Source organism: Diospyros lotus, chromosome 13 (genome assembly GCF_014633365.1).
Source record: "Diospyros lotus cultivar Yz01 chromosome 13, ASM1463336v1, whole genome shotgun sequence".
Taxonomy (NCBI): Eukaryota; Viridiplantae; Streptophyta; class Magnoliopsida; order Ericales; family Ebenaceae; genus Diospyros; species Diospyros lotus.
In genome coordinates, this window is record NC_068350.1 from 7,776,581 (window position 1) to 7,797,686 (window position 21,106).

Below are 21,106 nucleotides of genomic sequence, written 5' to 3' on the forward strand. Positions count from 1 at the left end.
TGGAAAGTTCGGGGCTAAGTGAAATGAGCTAAAATAAGAAAGCCAAAACATTGAGGGGCCAAAGTGCAAATAATCAAAAAACCTCCAAAGCAACCATGGCCGACTAGCCATTCCATCGCCAAAATTGGCCACTGGGAACCCATGAGGGTTGGTCAAGGACACCTTTGGGTCAAGTTGTGGCCGACTACAGCCATTGGGGTGGCCGAATTTTGCGAAAAAATAGACCAGATTATTGGCCGATTTGGTCGCTTACCTGCAACTTGTGATTCTTGTCGAATAAGGCTGTTTTTAGGGCCATATGATGGAGGTAGAAGCTCCTAAGGAAATAGGTTGAGCGTCCAAGAGCATTTCAGCGCTCGATTTCGCCTATAAACAGAAGCAAAGTGACTGAGAGTTTTCAGAAGTTGGAATTTCAAATTGAGGTCATTTTCGAACAAATTGGGAGACCAAAATAAGGGGATTTTTTTGCCCATGAGAGGTAAATCATTTTTGGAGAATTTCATGCGTTTTGTAAGTGGTTTGATGGTGTTTCGAAGCTGGTTGGTGTTGGGAGGCGGGACGTTTGGCCGAGGCTTTGGCCGGCAAATCAGAGCCCTTCCTGTGCTCCTTTCGAGGCTCAAGAGGTACCTGGTTGATCGACTAGAAAAGAGGAATAGATTGGCATTGGTTTCAGCATTTTTCGGCTAGCCGTCACCGGAGAAGACGACCGGCGCGTGGCCGGCACGCGTTGGTCTTCACGCGCGACCACTCGCCCTAGTGCGTAGGGGCGCGTGGACGGTGGAAAAAATCTGAAAAAATGTGGAAAAAAATAGAAAAATAATTTATGGAGAGTTGTGCAAAAATATTTGGTGTTTACCTTCCCGATGTCTCGATTTTCGCACTGACCAGTCTCGTTTAGCATGAAAACACAGCATTCTGGTAAGTTCAGTAATTTTCTCTTGAAGTTCATAGGTTATTATGAATTGTTGTGGAAAGAGATTTGAGAAAATAGTTTAAGAAGTATTTATTTGGATTTTTTAAAAGAAAAAATGGAAGAAAAATGAAGGAAAATATGGAGAAATTAGAGTATTGATGTTTTTTCGTGATAAATATGTTTTATAGGATTGTTAGGCTCGAGGATTAGTGATTTGTGCAACTTTTGAGGTTTGGCACAAAAATTGAGGTCTTACACGCAAACCGAGGTAGTGCGCATTTTTTCGAGGTATCCCGAACTTCGAGCTAAATGTAAGTGATACTTGCTAACTAGATTTAGTTTTATGAAAATGCTTGATTTGTGAGTGGTTCAACCCAAAATTCGATTTTATGTAAATGATTTTGTCATGTTGTCATGTCTTGATGTGAATATGTCATGTAGATTGCATTTACATGCTATGATGAAATGTGCATATGTACAAGATGACATTATTGATCATATATTTGCATAAGGGTTTGAGAGTACGGGCTGGAATCGTTGCTCTGCTATACACCTCGACCTGGTAAGGAGACTGTAAAAATGAGGAGTAGCCTTAAGGTTCGGTCGGCTCAAACTGAAATGATATGGAACATGACATTTTGCATCCATGCACGAAATATATTTTTTTGTACCCTTTCTTAGATGATTCATCATCTAACTTGGACTTTGCCCTCTACAATATTCAAACGTTCCAGATGAAAATTGTAGTAGAAACGAAGATGAATGAGATATGAAATGACATTTAGCAAAGTGCATGATGAATTAAAAGTATGTTATGTAGCCCATATATTTAAGTTAGGTTACTTTTGAATTCTGAACATTTTGAGGTACGATGATGTATAACCATATTTATGGTTAATGAGAATGTAAGAATTGATTTATGATTAATGACAAGATGTTAAGTTCGATTCTTGCTTACGCATTTAATGTTTATGATAATTCTCTTTCGAGATAAATGTATGGAGATTTTGGGATAGATATGAGGAGTGATATGATTTAGCAATAGTTTTTAAATAGAAAAAAAATTATTATCACAGAATTGTCCTAAGTAATAACGAACTCAAAAAATGGGGCATTACATATAATATCCTATGTGTATTGCTGCACATAATGCATACATGTTAACTTGCATATGCACCCATGTTCTGATGCATGTATGTAAAACTCATTGGATGTAGGAGATTGAGATATGCCATACTTTAAAACAAATTTGCAACCATTAGAAAAGGTCTTTCTCATTTTAATATATAATGTATGCACTTGATTGTGTGAGAATTGAACCTTGTTCATTCCATAAGAGGCATTGCTTAAGAAGTTGCTGTAGGGTTAGTTATATGAATTCTAGATTTTCATTCATTTATATCCATTGCCTTATTATAAAACCCATATATTTATTATCAAATCTAAGTGTTTCCCACCAAGTTCTTTTTTGGTCTTCCTCTACATTTTTTGTTAACTACTTGTTTCATTCCATTAACTCTTCTCAAAGAGACCTCTGTCGGTCTTCTTCTCACATAACCAAATCATCTTAATTGTGTCTTGCATATCTTATCTTCAATAGGAGGCACTTTGACCTTATTACATATAACCTCATTTCTAATTTTGTCTTTTCTTGTATAGACACATCCATTTTAGCATCTTTATTTTGGTTACACTCATTTTGCATATGTTGGTACTTCACTACTAGGCATTTTGTGCCATAAATGCCAGTCTTACAATTGTCTTAGAAATTTTTTCTTTTAGCTTTACTACAATCTTACTATCACATAAAACACTAAATATAGTTTTCCATTTTAACCACCCCACCATAATTTTATTGGTAATATCCTCATTAATCTCCCATATTTCTTTTAGTGATTGATCCAAGATATCTAAATAGGTTTTTTCTTGGTGATTTGATCTTCCAACGTACTATAACATCATCTACATTTATAGTTTTACTACATTTATATTCCATATATTTAATTTTAATTCTACTTAATTTAAAACCTTTAGATTCTAAAGTATTCTTTTATGTCTTGAGCTTAGTATTCAAGTCTTCTTTTGTCTCATCTACCAACACTTGTCATCTGCAAATAGCATATAACATGACACCTCTATTTAGACATGTTTAGCAAGTGCACCATCAGTTGGAAAAATAGGTAAGGACTTAATGCAAACCCTTTATGTAATTGGAAAAGTCTTAAAATCTCCTCCATATGTTCTAACTCAATGTCTCTCCATGATATATGTCTTTAGTTACAAGAAAGTGAACGTCTGGATCTCCACTGACATGGGAACAACTGAAATTTGCATCATTAAGGACTAGATAAGTAAATATACCCATGATAAGAGAAAGTTTTCATCGAACCATTACAAAAAGATAGGATCTTTATCAAAGCTAACCCACCTTGTCTTCTGTTCCATCCAATAGACATTTATCATCTGTTAATCCAAACCTGCCAAAAAATAACAACGAATACCATCAGTTCAAGGACAGAGTATTACACGTAATTAATTTTCAAAAGAAAAAAGAAAAAATAAATAAAACAAAGTAAAGGTGTACCACTCCCCAAAAGGCATAGAGCTTGTAGATGTGTCAAGCTGGCCTTCTATGCCAGCCATGCAATATCACAATGAGATTCTCCATATTTTGCAACCAAATAAAAACAACCTTCACCTCATCATCAAAAAGTGAAATCATTAACATATACAGCAGCTGATCAGCCACATTATCTTTGTCCTTTATAAGATTTTGAGAGAATATTATATTATTGTAGTCAAAGTTTCACCACTATTGGTTCAACAACAATATAAGAAATGCAACTATGATCCAGATGTGAGGAAGAGAAATTTTGTGTTAGGGAAGTGCAGAATCAGCTATCAGATTCAAAGTAAGTAAAGTTCGCGTACAAAGAAAATAGTGGGCATTGAGGCCAAATTTCATCTATTCTATTGGGGTCAATAAAATGTTAAATCTCAGTTTCAGTTAAAGTTCTTTATGCCTTCACCAAATGCGTATTTAGGATCATCATAAACATGATTTGGAGATGCATGGACATTCACAAGTCAATTGAGCAGTAGGATCTTAAGGTTCTTACAGAAACCATTACTTTCCTCGTACAGAGAGAGACTCACTTTGCTAAATCTACAAAGAGTCCAGTACAAACAATAACATATATTACAATTACATCATATGCTCTTTTGTTGCCATTAATAATTTAAAGTAATTGATAGTTCTGCTCTAATTAGCTTCTAGTTGTACACCATGTTTCATTAACACAAAATATTCATTCAGTTCCAGGAAATCCATCCATTTGCAAGATCTTGTTTGGAAGATAAAGCATTTAACAAAGAACCTATTACAGATAAACTGCACCACTTCTTCTGATTTTTTTGTTATTTCAGAAGAAAGGAAGAAAATGTAAGGGTTGACATCAAATGGCATAAATTGGATTTACTTCTGAGTCTGAAAAATCTGAGTGACGAAAGGAGTGGGTTCCACTCTGCGAAAACTTCTCTTTCTTCCTTACCTTCCTTTTCCTTTTGGACTTTACCACATAATAAGTCATAGCCCCAAGCACGCCTGCCATTATAACTCCGCCTACACACGTAACAAAAATTGCAGCCCACTTATGATGCCGGCCAACCACAATATAAGATGAAGCTATAAATGCCAGTGTAGTGCAAACAGAGGCCAACCACATCAACTTATTGATCACTTCCACAACCCTCCTCTCGGATTTTATTTCCCCCCTGACAACTGTGATCTGCACCACCACAACAGCCAACGATGTGAAGAGTGCAACAGCGTTGGCGATGAAGAAAATTTTGAAAGACACACTGCCCACCATCACAGCAGTTCCACTGTCGTCATCACCTCCAGGAACCGTAAAAATAGCGGCAAATGCCACTGTGGCAAAGAGAACGGCCACCACGGTCACAGAGTTAGTAGCATTATTGATTCCTTCCCTGTGGAGCTTCCGGAGCTCCTTTGCAATACCATTCATGTTCCTGTTGGTTTTCCGAGCTTGTTCAAGCTGAGTGTGGACATCATGCTTGATTTCTGTAACAGTTTTTCTGAGCTCATCCCTTGGCTGGTTCAGTTCATTTGCTCTGACAGCACCGTGTTGTGACAAAAACTCCTTTATTTCTGACGTTTCTAAAGACAGAGGAAGTCCTTCTGCAATGTCAAGGGCTGTTTTGTGGTCTCTGGTTAGCGCATTTACATTGGTGTCACGCAGGAGTAACAACACACTCACTATCTGCAATAAAACTAAAAGCATTTAAATTACCGATTTTAAAACCATACCTTCTCTCTAGGTTGGTACACACGTCAGTGGCTAGAAAGGGTATGAGGAAGAGTATATGTTGTTAGTCTGTAGGAACCTATGTTAGGGTCCTTTTGGCCTGCACCAGTGTTTGCCAGGTACTTCAAGATTTCCAATTGCTTTTTCAAAATTTTCTAATTTAAAATGACATTTATACCACAAAATTAGACAAATTGGCTCCTTTAAGCTGTTAAACATATTATTTTATACCCCTCTTTTTCTATAAATGCTTGTGTATATATATTAGCTTTTGACATTCGATTAACCTTTAATTGTGGGGAATGTGATTCTCCCATTTATGTTAAAAAATGGACCAACACTACAGAACACAAACTCTTAAACCACATGATTTAAAATTGACTACCATTAATTAACAAAAACAATAAGGATGTTATTTTAAACTTTTTGAATACAGATTAAATATTGATTATTGAATAGGAAATTTTAAGATATTTTAGATATAATCTTATATTTGATAATATTTTTATATTATCCTAGAATAGTTTAACTGTAACATAGAACAGGAATTGTAATAGGTAATATCATATTATATAGATAAAATTTTATAAATAAAAATGCATCTAATGTCATAGCTTTAGATAGGGCAAATCAACCCAATTTAATATTTTTTTAATCAATACCTGGTACTTATTGCAATTGTATCTGGCCATCAATTTCCTTAAAAGAAAAAAAAAATATACTATTAGCGAAAATATTATAAAGGTAACAAATTACTGTCAAAAATGATACTTTTTGGGTAAATTATAGTGTTAGTTTTTGAATTTTGTACTCCATAACAAACTGGTCATTGAACTTAAGTATTTGTCATTATAGCCATTGAACTTCCATTTTTGTTGAAATTTAGTCTCTTTTTTTATTTTTCGTCAAATTCTGTTAATGAAAATTGATGTGACATACATTAGTATAAACTTTAAAAACACTTTATATTAAAATTAATTTAAACTGCACTATAAAAAATTTTTGGGGTTTATATTAATGTAAGTCACTCTAGTTTTTGATAACAAAACTTGGCAAAAAATTAAAACAGAGACTAGATTTTAACAAAAATCAAAGTTTAGTAGTTATAGTGACAAAAATTAAAGTACAGCAATTAGTTTGTTACAAAATGTAAAGTTTAGAACTAGCAATTTAATTTAGCTGAAACTTTTTCAACAGAAATTGATGGCAAAGTATAATTGCTCATTTATAAAAGTACAAGGTACTACTACAACAACAATCCCAAGCTTTAATTGCATGAGCTAGGTGGGGTTGGCTATATGAATGTAGGAGCTACTATTGAAAAGTTATTACCTTGAGTTAAAATATTTAAATCTGGTTAAGTTCAGGATTTTTTTTTTCTATCATTTGGCCATTTTAGATATAAATCTAAATAGGTACACTGAAATAGATAAATATCAGCAGATACCATTCCAAAAACAAAAGTGATACATTCTTCAGTACAAGATTAATGGCTGTGATTTATGTTCCTTTTCTTGCTTTACATGTTTGTTTAATCCTAAATTGTGATAATGCACACACGGTAGCAAGTTTTTAACAAATATTTTCTATTATGACTTAAAAAAATTTTCAACTAGATTATATGCAAAGTTAATTTCTATTTATGGTTCTAAGAAACATATTCTCTCTGTTCTTTTGCCCAATATTCCCCCTTTCAGTAAAAATATACAGGGCCCCTATGACCGCCCTCTTGAATTTAAATGTCCAATTAACCTTTTCCATGCCATTTTCTATAAAATATGTCATTTCAAAGAAACTTACAAATAATCATATACAAAAAGAAAAAACAGGTAAATCTCCTGATCTACTCTTTAGCAAGTTCAAAATCTTGCAAATTTAGCTCCATAATATATCTCTACATTCTAAAATGCTAATAAAATGTAATTGGCCTATCCAAATTCACGTGATATCTAGACCAGGCTTTATAAGTTCAATTTATTTCTTTAATAGTTCCTGTTGATTCAGATCAAGGGGGAAAATAGTTCTTGCCAAGCCTTCTCATCTTTTATTGTAATACTCCTTTACAGCTTTGAATTATGAAGGCCGGAGCCCTTCCTTGGATTAGTTGAAGAGCCTCTATAAAAAGCTGACAACCAGCTGCTAAAATCTTTTGAATATGGAATTTATAGAGAGAATTAAATTGCATGCCAGTTCATAGAGGGCAAATTGTTTCGACTAGACAAGTTTTTAGGCATTCCAATTGCATATTAACTATCGAAAGCCACCTGACAAATTTGGAACTAGCTATATTTTATAAAAGGTGATGTTACCTTCATAAAAACAAGAAACATGTTAATATAAATAAGCGGGCTGGCAATGTTAATCAATACCTCTGAGCGCTTCTTCCTGGTGGCCACATGTAATGCCGTGTTACCAAATTTATCTGGGAGCATCACAATGGCTGGATCTGCCTGAAGAAGTAACTTCACCACTTGGCAACTAACCCCTTTTACTGCCATATGCAAGGCAGTCTGTCCTTTCTTATCAGTTCTTCTTGCTAATTGTGGATCCTTATCAAGCAATGCTTTCACAATATCCACATGCCCTTGCCTGGCTGATAAATGTAACGCGTTCTTTCCATTGGATCTAGATATCTCTAGCAAGTTGGAATCTTTTGACAGTAACTCATTCACAACAGCTAAATGCCCTCTTGAAGCAGCAGATACAAGAGGAGTTGCATTCGATTGACCAATTGTTTTGGATAGCCCTGGGTCATGGTCTAGTAGTATCTTGACAATGGCTGCAGAAATATAATTCATTAACCATAGTGAAGTACTTCATTAGCATGCACTCTTATTAAGCATAAAATGAAAACAATAGAAGAAAAAAATCAGTTGAAAAACTTTTCAAAATTCATCAATCAAGAAAACAATTTTACATGGCACATACTATTTTCAGAATTGACACAGGAAGTAGCCTTTGGTATTTCCTAATATGTGGTCCTGGTCCATTACTTCATCTTAGCACGAGTGTGTGGTACTATACCATGTAAGACTTGTATACACCTCTAAACTCCTTTCAAGTGCCTTTTGATCTGATTACTCTGCATAAGCCAATATATGTTTGATATGTACATATTGAACATATTAAAATGTATTAGCTACAGTATGGGCCATGTTAAATGGTGATTACCTGGATACAGCATGAAATATGTCTTCAGACACATGCAAATGCATGTGATAGATGACTGATGGGACACATTAAAATATGGGAAGAAAACATAATAAGAAGAAGATGATTTGGGAATTTTTTTTGGAAAACTGCATTTTTCAAATCTCAAATTAATACAGAAGACTTAGAAAACTCATTTTATAAGTTTTCCAAGTTCAATTCAATTTTGAAAAACTATATTTTTCAAATCTTCATTTTCTATTTGGACAATTTTTATATTTGAACAAGCTTTCTAATTTTCTATTTTCTATGGAGTAATTTTCTAGAAAGTTTTCTAATTTTCAATTTTCTATGGAATAATTTTCTAGAAAAGTAGAGCTGCTTTCCACAACTAAACAGCCCCTAGAATCCTTATCTTCTATTCTTCTTTTTTTGGGTTATCGATGAATATTAGATGATAGTTGGCATCTCTAACCCTCATAGTGGGATTAAGGATTGGATTGCCATTGTGGTCGGCATCTCCAAACTGTAATGATATATAGGACGAAGAACCTTTTTTCTTTTACTTTTTTGGGTTGAAGTTATGGATTTATGTATTTCTGATAAATAGTTTATTGACTAGTAAATTTTAATGTTCTGAAAGATAAATAGTTTATTTACTAGAACTTTAATATTTCCTTTTATATATATTTGTGGTATTATGGCACATAATTGATGAAATGATGCTACATTTCTATATTTAACAACAATATACGGTAATGAGATACTATTATGGTATTGAGATACTACTACCGCCAATGCGGGCTACTATGAAGCTCTTCAATGCAGTCAACCAGGAAAAAGGTAACCTACTTACCAAGGTCTACACTCAGTGGTGGATGGTTACTGTTTTGTTTTTACCTTAAGCATTGTATTTTGGTTGAGCCCATGCTAACATGCAGAAACGCATATAGCAGCATATAGTTGTATTTATACATTCTCTCTTTGCCCCCCCCTCAAAAAAAAAAAAAAAAAAACAACCAAACAATCACCCTGCACTCATACAACGTGTGTTAGAGAAAACTTGTAGTCCATTCGATGATGGTAAGATTAATCAAACAGGATATTCTGTAACTCACTAAAACTTGAAAATCAAAGACAGATTTTTAATGTGTTTCAGCAAGACATCAATGTCAACAAGAGAACGAGGATCACAACTTCAATATGTGAATAATAAGTTTACATAAGGAGAACTTTCAACCTAAAGCCCAGTGTTTTAAAAAGCATGCTTTAAGCCCAACTACTTTAGAGCTTTTTGTGAACGAAGCCCAACAAACTTTAGTTGAGTGCAATCCAAGCACGCTTAAGTTGCACTTTTATCTAAGCTGTGATGTGCTATAAAGTGTGCTTTCAATATGGAATGTAGCATTTATTTAAATTTGTGTCACTGTGTGACTGCTTGTATGGAATCCTTACCTAAAAACATCTTTCATCTGATCTCAAAAAGATCTGAATAAAATCAAATATATATATCTAAAAAAATTAAGTCTCCAGATTTCTAGAAATATCATATTTGTGATGGAAGACGGAGGGTTCAGACTTTTCAAGTTTTCAGTGAAGAGTTCAGCATATTCAATGAAGAGTTTAGACCTTTAATCTTTTCTTTCTAATGATTGTTTTTAATAGTTTATATTTTTTATGGTTATAAAAGTTTATACTCTTTTTTTCATTCATATGCGCTTCACTTCACTTAAGGAGGTGCTTGGGCTTTGCACTTTGCACTTTCCGCTTAAGCTTCATAGGGCTTTTGAAAACACTGCTAAAACACCAACACACTCAATTTCACCAACGATTGGACATTCTATTTTGCATATCTTTCTGAAAATTAGATTATGAGACTATACATAAAGATAGGATAGAAATAAATCCTCAATCACCAAAGAAATAGATTTGGTTTTAGAAATCATGTTGCTCCTCTACTTTGGATTGAATCCAAATAATATGAATTCAAGACAAACTCAACAGAGACTGACAGACCACACAACCTAAATAACTGTTTCAGCCATTTTTGAGTTTGGCTCTGCCCCTAGAATCTTTCTCTGAATGCAAACAAGAAACTGATCCAGAATTATTGATGCCCACCACAACATTTTAGAGTTGGCACCTTCAGTAACACTTTAATGTTAGCTTTGAATAATCTTATAAATTTAATAACTTCACAATATCTACCCAACCATCCATCCACCCCCACCTAATGGGATTAAAGGGGATTAAGCCTTGGTATGTTGAAGTTATCTACCCACGATCTACAACCACGTGAACGGGTATTATGCACACACTAAAACAGTAAAACAAGAAAATACAGGTGCTTCAACCAAGTCGTTGAACATGTACACTAATGTCTGTTAAATACTTCAAACAGTAGCAAACAATCATGACCCGAACTCAACTATGACAAGGCTTTAGACCAATCGAACATGTATTCATGCATACTGCCATTCTTGCACCGATTAGCCTCTCGTGAAAATAAATTATAACAGTCATATTCAAAACTCAGGATAAGAGCAGATTATAAATGTCCAAATATATAGAAGAAACAAACGAGTGAATTCAAAATCGGTATTACCTTGGTGACCTTGAGTCGCGGCCACATGCAGCGAATCTAAGCCCGAGCGGTTCTTCGCCGTGAGGCCTTCCTTGGTAGAGTACGGTAAGAGCGCCTTCACGACGTCGACATGTCCTTTCTCGGCGGCTGTAAACAGCGCGGTCTCGCCAAGCTCATTCACCTCGTTTACGATTGCGGCCCGTATCTCCGCCACCTCGGCGTCGAAATCCGCTCCGCTGAGCGTCTTCAACATCTGCGCATCAATCTCGGCCAAAATATGACTTACCGCCGCCGCATCCCCCCGCTGCGCCGCCAAGTGGAGCTCGGTGTCATTGTGCCGGCCAGTCACCTGCTTGACATACTTCTTCCTGGCCGAATTAGGCTGATCCATCCTCTTACCGGAACTCGACTGATCCATCCGCTTCCCGGAGTTCGAAATCACCAAGGCCTTGCTGGAAGCCGAAACAAACATCGCCGGCGTCGGAGCCGTCCTCTGCGACGAAGACGGAGAAGGAGAAAGTCGATCGGCCAGGTAGGCAAGGTTCGGCGCCGAGGCCGATGCCAGCCCCACCTCGATATCTCTCTGACCTTCTCCCGGATCAAAACACGTTCCGTTACCACCGCATTGCAAAAGAAAATCAATATCGCGCAAAGAAACTCAAGCATCCGAATCATAAAAGTAAAAATGCATCAAATAGGGCACGAAACAAACAAAAATACCTCGGAGAGTCATGATAAATACTGCGAACGGGAACAAGTCTTATAAGCACATCATGGTGAGAGAGACGCCAATGGAGATCGGAAAACCCAGTGGCGGTGGCGGTGGTTATACGAAGGGTGGTTGGGCGAGAGAGGCCTACCATATGGCGAGCGCACTTTGGATGGGCTTTCTATTATTTTTACAGCGAGACTTGACGACCCGAGTTGGGTCCGTTTCTTTTCGATCCGAGTCCGTTTGCATTTGCATCCCTCACCCACCCGCCTGCCACGCCACGAATATTTGACCCACTTAATTGCTCTTGCCTTTAGGAAATTGCCGTGTTATTTCCATCTAATTAATTATTTGGTTGTTAATCATGTAACCTGCAACTATTATGTCTTTTAACATTAGGTTAACAATAATAAATGTCACATAAGACCAAAGTGACAACGTACCCTCAACGACTTAGACAATCAGCCATTTGTTTTGTTTTTGTTAGTGACTAGTAGTCTAAAATAGACAGCTAAAACATTTTCTCTTCCTCACTTTCGTGTCCCTTTCCTTCTCCTTTCGTGACCCTCAAGGCTATTTTGACTTGTTTTACCCTTTTTTACTTTTATGTAATAAACATTATCTAAATTCAAAATTTTAACATTTTATATAATACCCAACATTAATATATAATTAAACAAATTACTTGTGATTATTCACTAACCCACCCTTCTAATGAATAACTACTAACGATTGATATTAAAGTTGAGATGGACATTCATTGGAGACCAATTTTAATTGTAATTGTAATATTAATAGTTTTTATCTTTACTTGAATTATAAAGACAAGGGCACATAGCACTAGTAAAACTCAAATTACCAACCATTGGATCTCCATGATTAGGTTTGAACTCATCTCCCCATATGTTAATAAGGTCTTATCTTTTTGGTTGGTTTTAAGAGTCTACTTCATCTAAGACTCTAATTTAAATATCATATCTTTATTGAATTTTCATAATCTTGACTATTTTAGCTCCAAATTAAAGTTCTTTGTCGTGTGTATAGGGGCACAATTAATTATCGTATAAAAAATAATTAAATTATTTATTTAATTATTTTTAAAATACAAACATAATCAAAATTACAGCACAATTAAGATATTTTCAATTTAATTTCAAATTAATTGCTCCAAATATCAACCTGCAATTTAAAATTATAATATTAATCAATAATCATAATTATATATCAAATCACATATATCAACCTACAAAATACAAACACATCAAAAAATTTTAAGAATCACATATCTTGTTTTTTTTTTTGTGTGGCAAAAGAATCTTAGTAATGTTATTTTATATATAAAAATATAAAAACTAATAATTTTTACCAATATCAACTAATAAGGTTCTCATGAGCCTATAAGCGAGTTAGCTCGCGATCCTATAATTGAGTTAACTCATGAGTTTCTATTCAAATCAACTCGTAAGCTAACGATCCAAACTTTAGGCTCAAACTTATCTCGTTTACATTAACGAATGAAGTTGAACACCGAGCCGAACCGGAATGGCTCCGCTCATTTGTACCCTTAATCGTGTGGAGTATAATTTGACTCATTTTAAGTAAAAAAACTTAAATCATAGTCAAAGTTACTCTTATCTACCGACATTATTAAACTTATTTTCTCAAGCATCATTAAATACAAATTACAAAATTATATCACTCTTCTATAACTATGCATTGAGAATGAGAATAGGACTATCCAAATAAATTGTAATTACAAAAATGTGTTTGTTACATTATTCTACAGAGTTTTTACCAAAAAGTTCTTTTAGAACAATATATATCAAATATGAGGGCCACAGTTTTAAGAATTATTGGGTCCAACAGCGTGTCAAAAAAGTATTTGACACTTCAGGCCTGCTCTGGCCCCCATGATTGGGCCCATTTTTTAGTCTAGGCCCGGTCCTACAAGAAATGGAGACTTAAGTCTTCCAGCACCACTTTCCACATAAAGGAAGTATTTAATACAATATAATACAAAAACATATAATGCCTTAATTCTGGATATATTTTGATTGGTGTAATAATATCTTTTTATTAAAATACCTTCTAGCTAAATCTCTATTTATACGTTATTTCACTTTGCATAGCCTTTCAATGTGACTTTAATTAAATACTTTGAAATGCATAACCTTAGACACGACTTGAATGTACATTGAATCCTAACATACGGTTTTATTGTTTGTAATTTTATGTAACCTATGAATAATATATACGTATATGTGGTCAAGATAATAAAATGATGAGTAAAGATCGTTTCTGCAAATATTAGTAACTAAATCTCTTAATAAATAAAATTAGTCACAATTAATTATATTTGGACAATCGATTACTCAAATAAATTAAATGTAAATTGTACAACTAGAAAGAAAAAAATTAAACAAGTAACAATCACTTAAAATCTAAAGAATAAAAATTTAATTTATTAAAACTTAAGATTTTTTAAATTCACCTAGCAGATTCACTTTATCGAAATACTTCAATCTGAGTTGATCAAGTTACAATTATGTCAATCAAGTTATAATATTTTGGTACTTTGAAAAAATAATAATATGTAATTTTGAGTATTAAAAATAAATTATTGAGAATTTATGATTTTAAAAAATTTAATTGAAGGATTATAATAATATTTTTTTAAGCAAAAAGAAATATGTGCCCTCCATTGCGAGAGATAAGAAATTAAATTATTATTCGTGTTTAAAGGTGGTCAAATATTATTATTCTATGTGTTGAGTGGCTTAGCTAGCAAAGAAAATGGAGTAAAATAATCAAAGGAATGGGAAAGCAATCTGGAAATGGTTGAAAATAAGCATTTCTTAGAATTAAAATATATACATACATAGGTGTTGAAAGTGAAGCTAAGTGGAGGCTATGCATATGGAATTAAAATACATATAATAATAAGAAGAAGAAGAAGAAGAATTAGAAGTGGGTGGCCGTGCATAATTGTATGCATGTGTATATAATGATATATTATATTAATAACATATATTATCTTAAGTTAATATAAATATTATATCACATATGGTATTAAATTATCAAATAAATCATGCAATATAAAAGCACGAGGGAAGTGGGAGGAGTCTTCCACGAGCAGCCACGCGTCCAGCTCTAATTTCTCTTCAAATCTCACCCATTGATGGTCTCGGGCAATGTGAGAAACTTGGCTATCAAGGTAGGAAAATGCCTATAAATAGAAAAGGGGAATTGAAGGGGAAATTAGATGCGCATTAGGAGGGATTTAGGTGAGAAGAAAATTAAACATCGTGTATTAGATAGGTACAAAAATAGTTAAAATTAAATAAAAAGTATTTGAGGTAATATTTGTAATAAATAATTTTTATAAGTCAATATATTTCAAGTTCTTGTTCCCTTTCACTCCGAAATACAAATTTGTGTTCTGTTATACTTTTCATGGCAAGTCCTTGTATTCTCTTTTCCTGAAACGTGAGCCTATTTTATTAAAAGTCAAAAATATTGATTATATAATTATGGAGATGTTTAAATAGATCGTGATTGAGGAATTTTCATATCTCTCGCTGTATCTTGTTCATAGTTGAGAAAGGCTTGTATCAAACATTACATGCATGTTTATTTATGCACTTATTCTTTGTCATGTGGTTTATGATATGGGGGTATGTGTTTTGGGCACGTGGTGTGTGGGTTGTACTGGGTCATTCTTCCAAAGCTTTATTGGTCTTTGTTTCTTGTATATACTTGTTTATATTTGTGATTTACCTTTGCTTTTCATCATAACAGGTAAGGGGGACGCTTGAGTTGACATGTTTGTTCAGTGGTGCTAGATTTCATTCTTGAGTCCTAAGCTTGTGTACAAAACTATCCTGAAGAAGCGGTCCTAGATATAGTTTTATTTTGACAATTTATGGAACTTATATATTTTGTTGTCAACCTCATGTTTTGTGGTCATGGGTTGTGGAGTATGGGATATTGTAACGACCCATTATTGGATTTAGAATTTTAGAATGATATATTAACTTATTTTAGTTATTATATAAGTTGAGCAAATTTGATTCTTAATGTTGAAATAGATCTATGGGCTTGTATGTATGAGTTTAAATTAAATGGATGGGATAATGAGTTGGGCTTCAATTTATTTAAGGCAAATGAGCTAAGAGTTGGGCTTGGGCCTTTAAGGAAATAGAAGATGGGCCATTTATTTGGGCTTAAGCCCAATACAAAAAAAAAAAAAAAAAAAAAACATCCACCATCTACGCATCATTACTTCCCAACCCCCCTTTCTTTTTCTTCTTTCACCTTTTCTTTCACTTCTTCTTTATTGTTTTTCACTCCCTCTTTTACTTCTCCTTTCTTCTTTCACTCCTCCTTTTACTTCTTCTTTTTCCTTTTACTCCTACTTTCTTCTTTCACTTCTTTTTTTTACACCTTCTTTTTCTTCCTCTTTATCTCCTTTTCTTCTTCTCCCTCCCGACTTCTTCTTCTTCTTCTTCTTCCTCATCTGATACGCATTCTTTTTCTTCTCTACTGCTTCTATTCTGTTAAATTTTCCGTGGCAATTGGAGCTTCTGTGCGGGTGCTTCATCTTGATTTATTCATCCCCAGGCAAGTATCCTTTCTTCTTCTTCTTTTATTTTTCTCCCTTCCATGTGTAGCATCTCTATTAAATTTTTTCTATCTACATAGTATAAAATTCCTAAATATTGTGAGTCTATTTGATGTCTCAAAAGGGGTTTGATTCACCCCAATATTATTCTGTGAATGGCATTTTTCACCTCCATTATGATGGGAGTTTGTTCACCTTCATTGCTCATTGTAGTGTATTTATTGGTATATCTTATATGTGAATGATGTCTGGATAATTAATGTCTATACCCGAATGTCCCATGAAATTGTGGAAAAATATCAAGTTAATGTGTGAAAAAATTCGGATGCTACAGTACCATATAGTACCTATACAGTATCTCAATACAGTACCTATACAGTATCTCAATACAGTATCATACAGTACCTATACAGTATCTCAATATAGTACCTATACAGTATCTTGATACAGTACCTATACAGTATCTCAATACAGTACCATACAGTACCTATATAGTATCTCAATACAGTATCTCGATACAGTACCATACAGTACCCATACAGTATCTCGATACAATACCATAGAGTATCTCGCTATAGTATGATACCGTATTCGTACAGTATACATACAGTATCTTGCTACAGTACCATACCGTATCCGTATAGTACCCCGCTACAGTACCCATCTGAAAATTTTTATTAATATTAATTAAACATTTACTTAATGTATTAGAGCGATTGTATGGTGGAAAAATAACAATTTTTGCCATAACATTCTTCAATGGTATTAAATGTATATTGAGAACGAGAATTTAAATTTTACATTGCTGGTAAATGCATACATGATGCATACATGTACATGATGCTCATATATATATGTTCTTAGCGCACTTATTATTTTGCGCGGAAATAAAGGGTACCCTAGGAGCGCCTGACGCGGGACGAGGTGGCCATAGCCCGGTAGGTTGTGCTCGATACGTTATGTGTTGATTTACTGATATGATGATTAACGCATATTTTGCATCGTGGCTTATGAGCCTATGGGATTTATACTTATGATGTATGCACTTGTATGATTATACATGAACAAAAATTTGAAATTTATAATTCTATGAGATATGATTTCCGACTCATATAATTGAATATTGATATGAAGTCGTTGTACACTCCTCTCGGTGTCATCATGATTTCTCTTTCTTCATACTGCCTTTGTACTAGAACTTGCTGAGCCTTGTGGCTCACTTGATCTTCTTATGCCATTCCAGGTAAAGGTAAAGCAGTCATTAAGGGCGAGTCCAGTGGGACTACAACCCAAGGGTAGTGGTGTACAGAGGTACTCAACTCGGAGATCCTAGTTGCGTTTTGGTGAGGTAGATTGATGAGATTTTAAATTGTTGTTTTACATTAGAGTCTCATATTCGGTTTGTATGGCCTAAGAGCCTAGATGTATCAACATTGGTTTGTAACGAAAGTTATTGATATTCCGCTGCGTGAAAATAGATAAATGTGTGTGTTTATTATGAGGTATTGTTCTATATCATCCTTGTGATGACCTCCTTTCGAATGTCCTATGCTAGCGGGCACATTCGGGAGTGAGCCCTTACAGATATGGTAGTATGGGAACCCCGTCTGTGTAACCCGTTTGTTAGTTGTGTGAAAAGAAGGCCATGGTTTCTATCGTATTGAGTTTGGTGTAAGTTTTTGACTTGTGTTATTGTTCTATATTATTCTATTGATGACTCTTTCATGGATTCTCTATACTAGTAAGGGTTCCAGGAGACGGGCCGTTACACAAGTACTCTAATTTATTTATTAACCTATGTTTAGGTCTAACAAGTTTATTCAATTAACTTAACTCACATATGTCTACGTGAATTAAAATTAGAGAACACACATTAAGCATAGATACTCATAACATGAAAATATTCATTACAAAGATAATCAAAATTACATATGTAATCAAGTGAATGTCCACATATTATTTTGTCCAAGAGTCTATTCCTTACTTATCTATGTTTAGCATCATAAAAAATCTCAAATCATGTAATTAGTGATCAAGTAATTACAAACATTAAGTTTAAAACAAAATAAACATAGTTGAAGTAACAATCACAATCAAAATTTGAGTAAACTAATAAAGTTTCAATTCATAGGATTCTTTAGAAACCCTAGACAATTAATTAGCCACTTATAATGAATAGAATTTAAAAGATAAAATTGATTTTCTTTGATGTCGTCTTGACTTCTCCTTAATGAAGCGCCACTTTTTGTTGAACCTCTTGCCTCCAAAACCTTATTTTTGGTCCCTCTAGGCTACTGCAAAAGTTAGGAATGAGTGGACAAGTGGCTGAAACAAAAAGCTCAAAAGAAGAAGGACAGAAGCAAAATGGTCTCCTCGAAATAAAATCTGTCTTTTCTTTCAAAAGCTACACCTTTTCTCCTTTTCTTTTTGTTAGGGTTTCATGATGTCCAATCTCCTTTCTAATGTGCTTTCCACATCCCTAAATAGATGGCTCCTCTTAGAAATCCTAAACTAACTTAGAAACAGATTCCTAAACTAACAGGTCTTCTTTCACAATAGGGTTGTTCACGTCTAACAATTTTGCACACATTTTAGACTGCCTTTCCGTTAGAACTGGGCTTCGTGGACTTCAGGAAAGTTGTAGATATTTGTTTTAGCTTTCTAAACATATAAAAATACCCAAATCCAATATCTATGGAGGAAGTTATGGTGAGAAGAGGTCCAAGTTAGAATTTCAATTCTTGTGCATGTAGAATTCCAATTCGACCCACTTTCTTTTTTTATGTTAATTAAGAACTTTGACTTTTAATTAGCCTCCTAATTTATCTTCCAATTATACCACATAATAAAATAAATATTAGTGTAATATTAACTCAAAAATAAATTAATTAACATACTAATTATCTGAAATTCACAAAAAATGATCATTTGATTTGCGAAAAAATTTCAGCTCATCATTTATACATGCACTTTTCTTCATTTTGTCAAGAGTGGCGAGTCTTTTGATGTTTCATCAAAACTTTTATATTACTCGCGTGTTGTCCGACACAGGCAAATCAAGAGAGGAGACATGAGCTTCATGAAGGGAACCCACACACCCACTCTTTATTAGCCTACGTGAGACAACATATCATCTTTGAACGTTTTATAGTGTCATTTTTATAGTTTTAACACTACAAGAGGTTTGAGTTTTTCCGGCGGTTTAAAAAATTGCCGGGAAAAAGTAAAAAAATCGTCGGTAAAATTTTTACCGGCGGTAATTAATCTGTCGGAAATACCTCCGTCGCAAAATATAACTGGCGGTTTTTAACCGTCGGGAAAAAAAATTTACCGACAGTTTTATTGAACCGCCGGTAAAAATAAGAATTCTCGGCGGTTTTATAAATCCGCCGGCAAAGTTTTAATTTTGCCGGCGGTTTAAAAACCGCCGGGAATGATATTTTACCGGCGGTTTAAAACTGCCGGTAAATTTTCTTCCTTTGCCGGCGGTATAAAACCGCTGGTAAAATATTATTACTGGCAATTTTTAAACCGTCGGCAAAGGTGAACCGCTCCGAAAAATCCAAAACTGCCGGCAATACTAAAATTTTTTTTTACAGCCTATAATTTTAAAACCTGTATAACAAAAAATTGCAATCAAAACCTGTATAACAAAAAACTACCAACAATTTTAAAAGATTCACCCACTACACATAATAAGTATAACAATTGTATATAATAAATCTATTTAAATACCATTACAATTTTAAAAGATCGATCTTATCTCGTTTCATTACACAATACCATTTTTACACATAAATCAACCCTAAACTAAAACATGTCCAAGTGACCTCAGATAACTATTTATTACACCACCATGCTGCGCTAACCAAAATTGCATATCATATTTTTCGATCTGTATTGAAAAACAATAGATTTATAAGTATGGACATTAACTATGAAATCAATTTTTTTTTTTAAAATATCATTGGTAGAAGTATTGTTATGTTTTTAAATCACAATTATTTCTTCTAAAGTTAAATTATTTTTAGGTAAATTTAAGGACACATTAATTCTTTTAACCATGTCGAATTTACCCAATGTTAGCATGCAAGGGGGTGTTTGGGAGATGGGGGATAGCCCCCTCTCATTTTGTCCATATCGAATAAATCATTATGTTACTCACATTCTCGAACCCAAAGAACCTCTACATTTTATAAAAAAAAAAAACACGACAACTAGTAATAGAACTCATAATTGTTAAAAAGTTATTTACTTTTATTAAGTTTTCTCTTTTCTCATGATTATGTCACTTATAAAATAATTATTTGATTTTTAGTGTCTTTTTAGTTATTTTACAAATCTACAGCACAATTATAAAACATTAACCAAACATTTATTACTTGTTCTTAACATTAATAATCACAACACAACACCCAATTACCAAACACTACTTTATTAATATTAATTTCACAATACAACATAATATAACACAACAACCAAAATACAACACAACACATTAATTCCAAACAGAATCTAAGGTTGTCCTCAGTTATGAAATGATAAATCTTATTCATCCCCTAAAACCCCACTATATTTTTTGGCCCTTAATTCATTTTCCCTCCAAGCATAGGCTTAGATAAATTATCGAAGGAGACAAAAAAAAATCTTGAAATGCCCCCCAAGTATAGCTAGCAAGATTAGCTGACACAAAATTATATATATGTTTACTTATAGAAGCAGTTAGACTGATCAATTCTGTTTGACTTGATTTAAAATTGATCTAACCCTAAGAAAAATATAATTCAATGACTCCTTA

At 33.9% G+C, this 21,106-nt stretch overlaps 1 protein-coding gene across 1 annotated transcript; it reads right to left on the reverse strand.

Annotated features, from left to right (window-relative positions):
* Window positions 1–4,202: 4,202 nt before the first annotated feature.
* On the reverse strand, window positions 4,203–11,929 carry LOC127788984 (ankyrin repeat-containing protein ITN1-like). The gene is made up of 4 exons (XM_052317706.1): window positions 11,696–11,929; window positions 10,997–11,563; window positions 7,611–8,020; window positions 4,203–5,196 (listed from the first exon to the last, which is right to left on the reverse strand). The coding sequence occupies exons 1-4, from the start codon at window positions 11,706–11,708 to the stop codon at window positions 4,369–4,371; spliced, it is 1,818 nt and encodes a 605-aa protein (XP_052173666.1). The 5' UTR covers window positions 11,709–11,929; the 3' UTR covers window positions 4,203–4,368.
* Window positions 11,930–21,106: the final 9,177 nt, after the last annotated feature.

What these genes read in the sequence shown, in the direction of transcription:
- LOC127788984 (XM_052317706.1), bottom strand. An exon ending in CGCGACTCAAGGTCACCAAG is followed by an intron (nt 8,021 to 10,996) that starts GTAATACCGATT and finishes ATATTTCTGCAG; the next exon opens with CCATTGTCAAGATACTACTA. An exon ending in CCAGGAAGAAGCGCTCAGAG is followed by an intron (nt 5,197 to 7,610) that starts GTATTGATTAAC and finishes GTTTTATTGCAG; the next exon opens with ATAGTGAGTGTGTTGTTACT.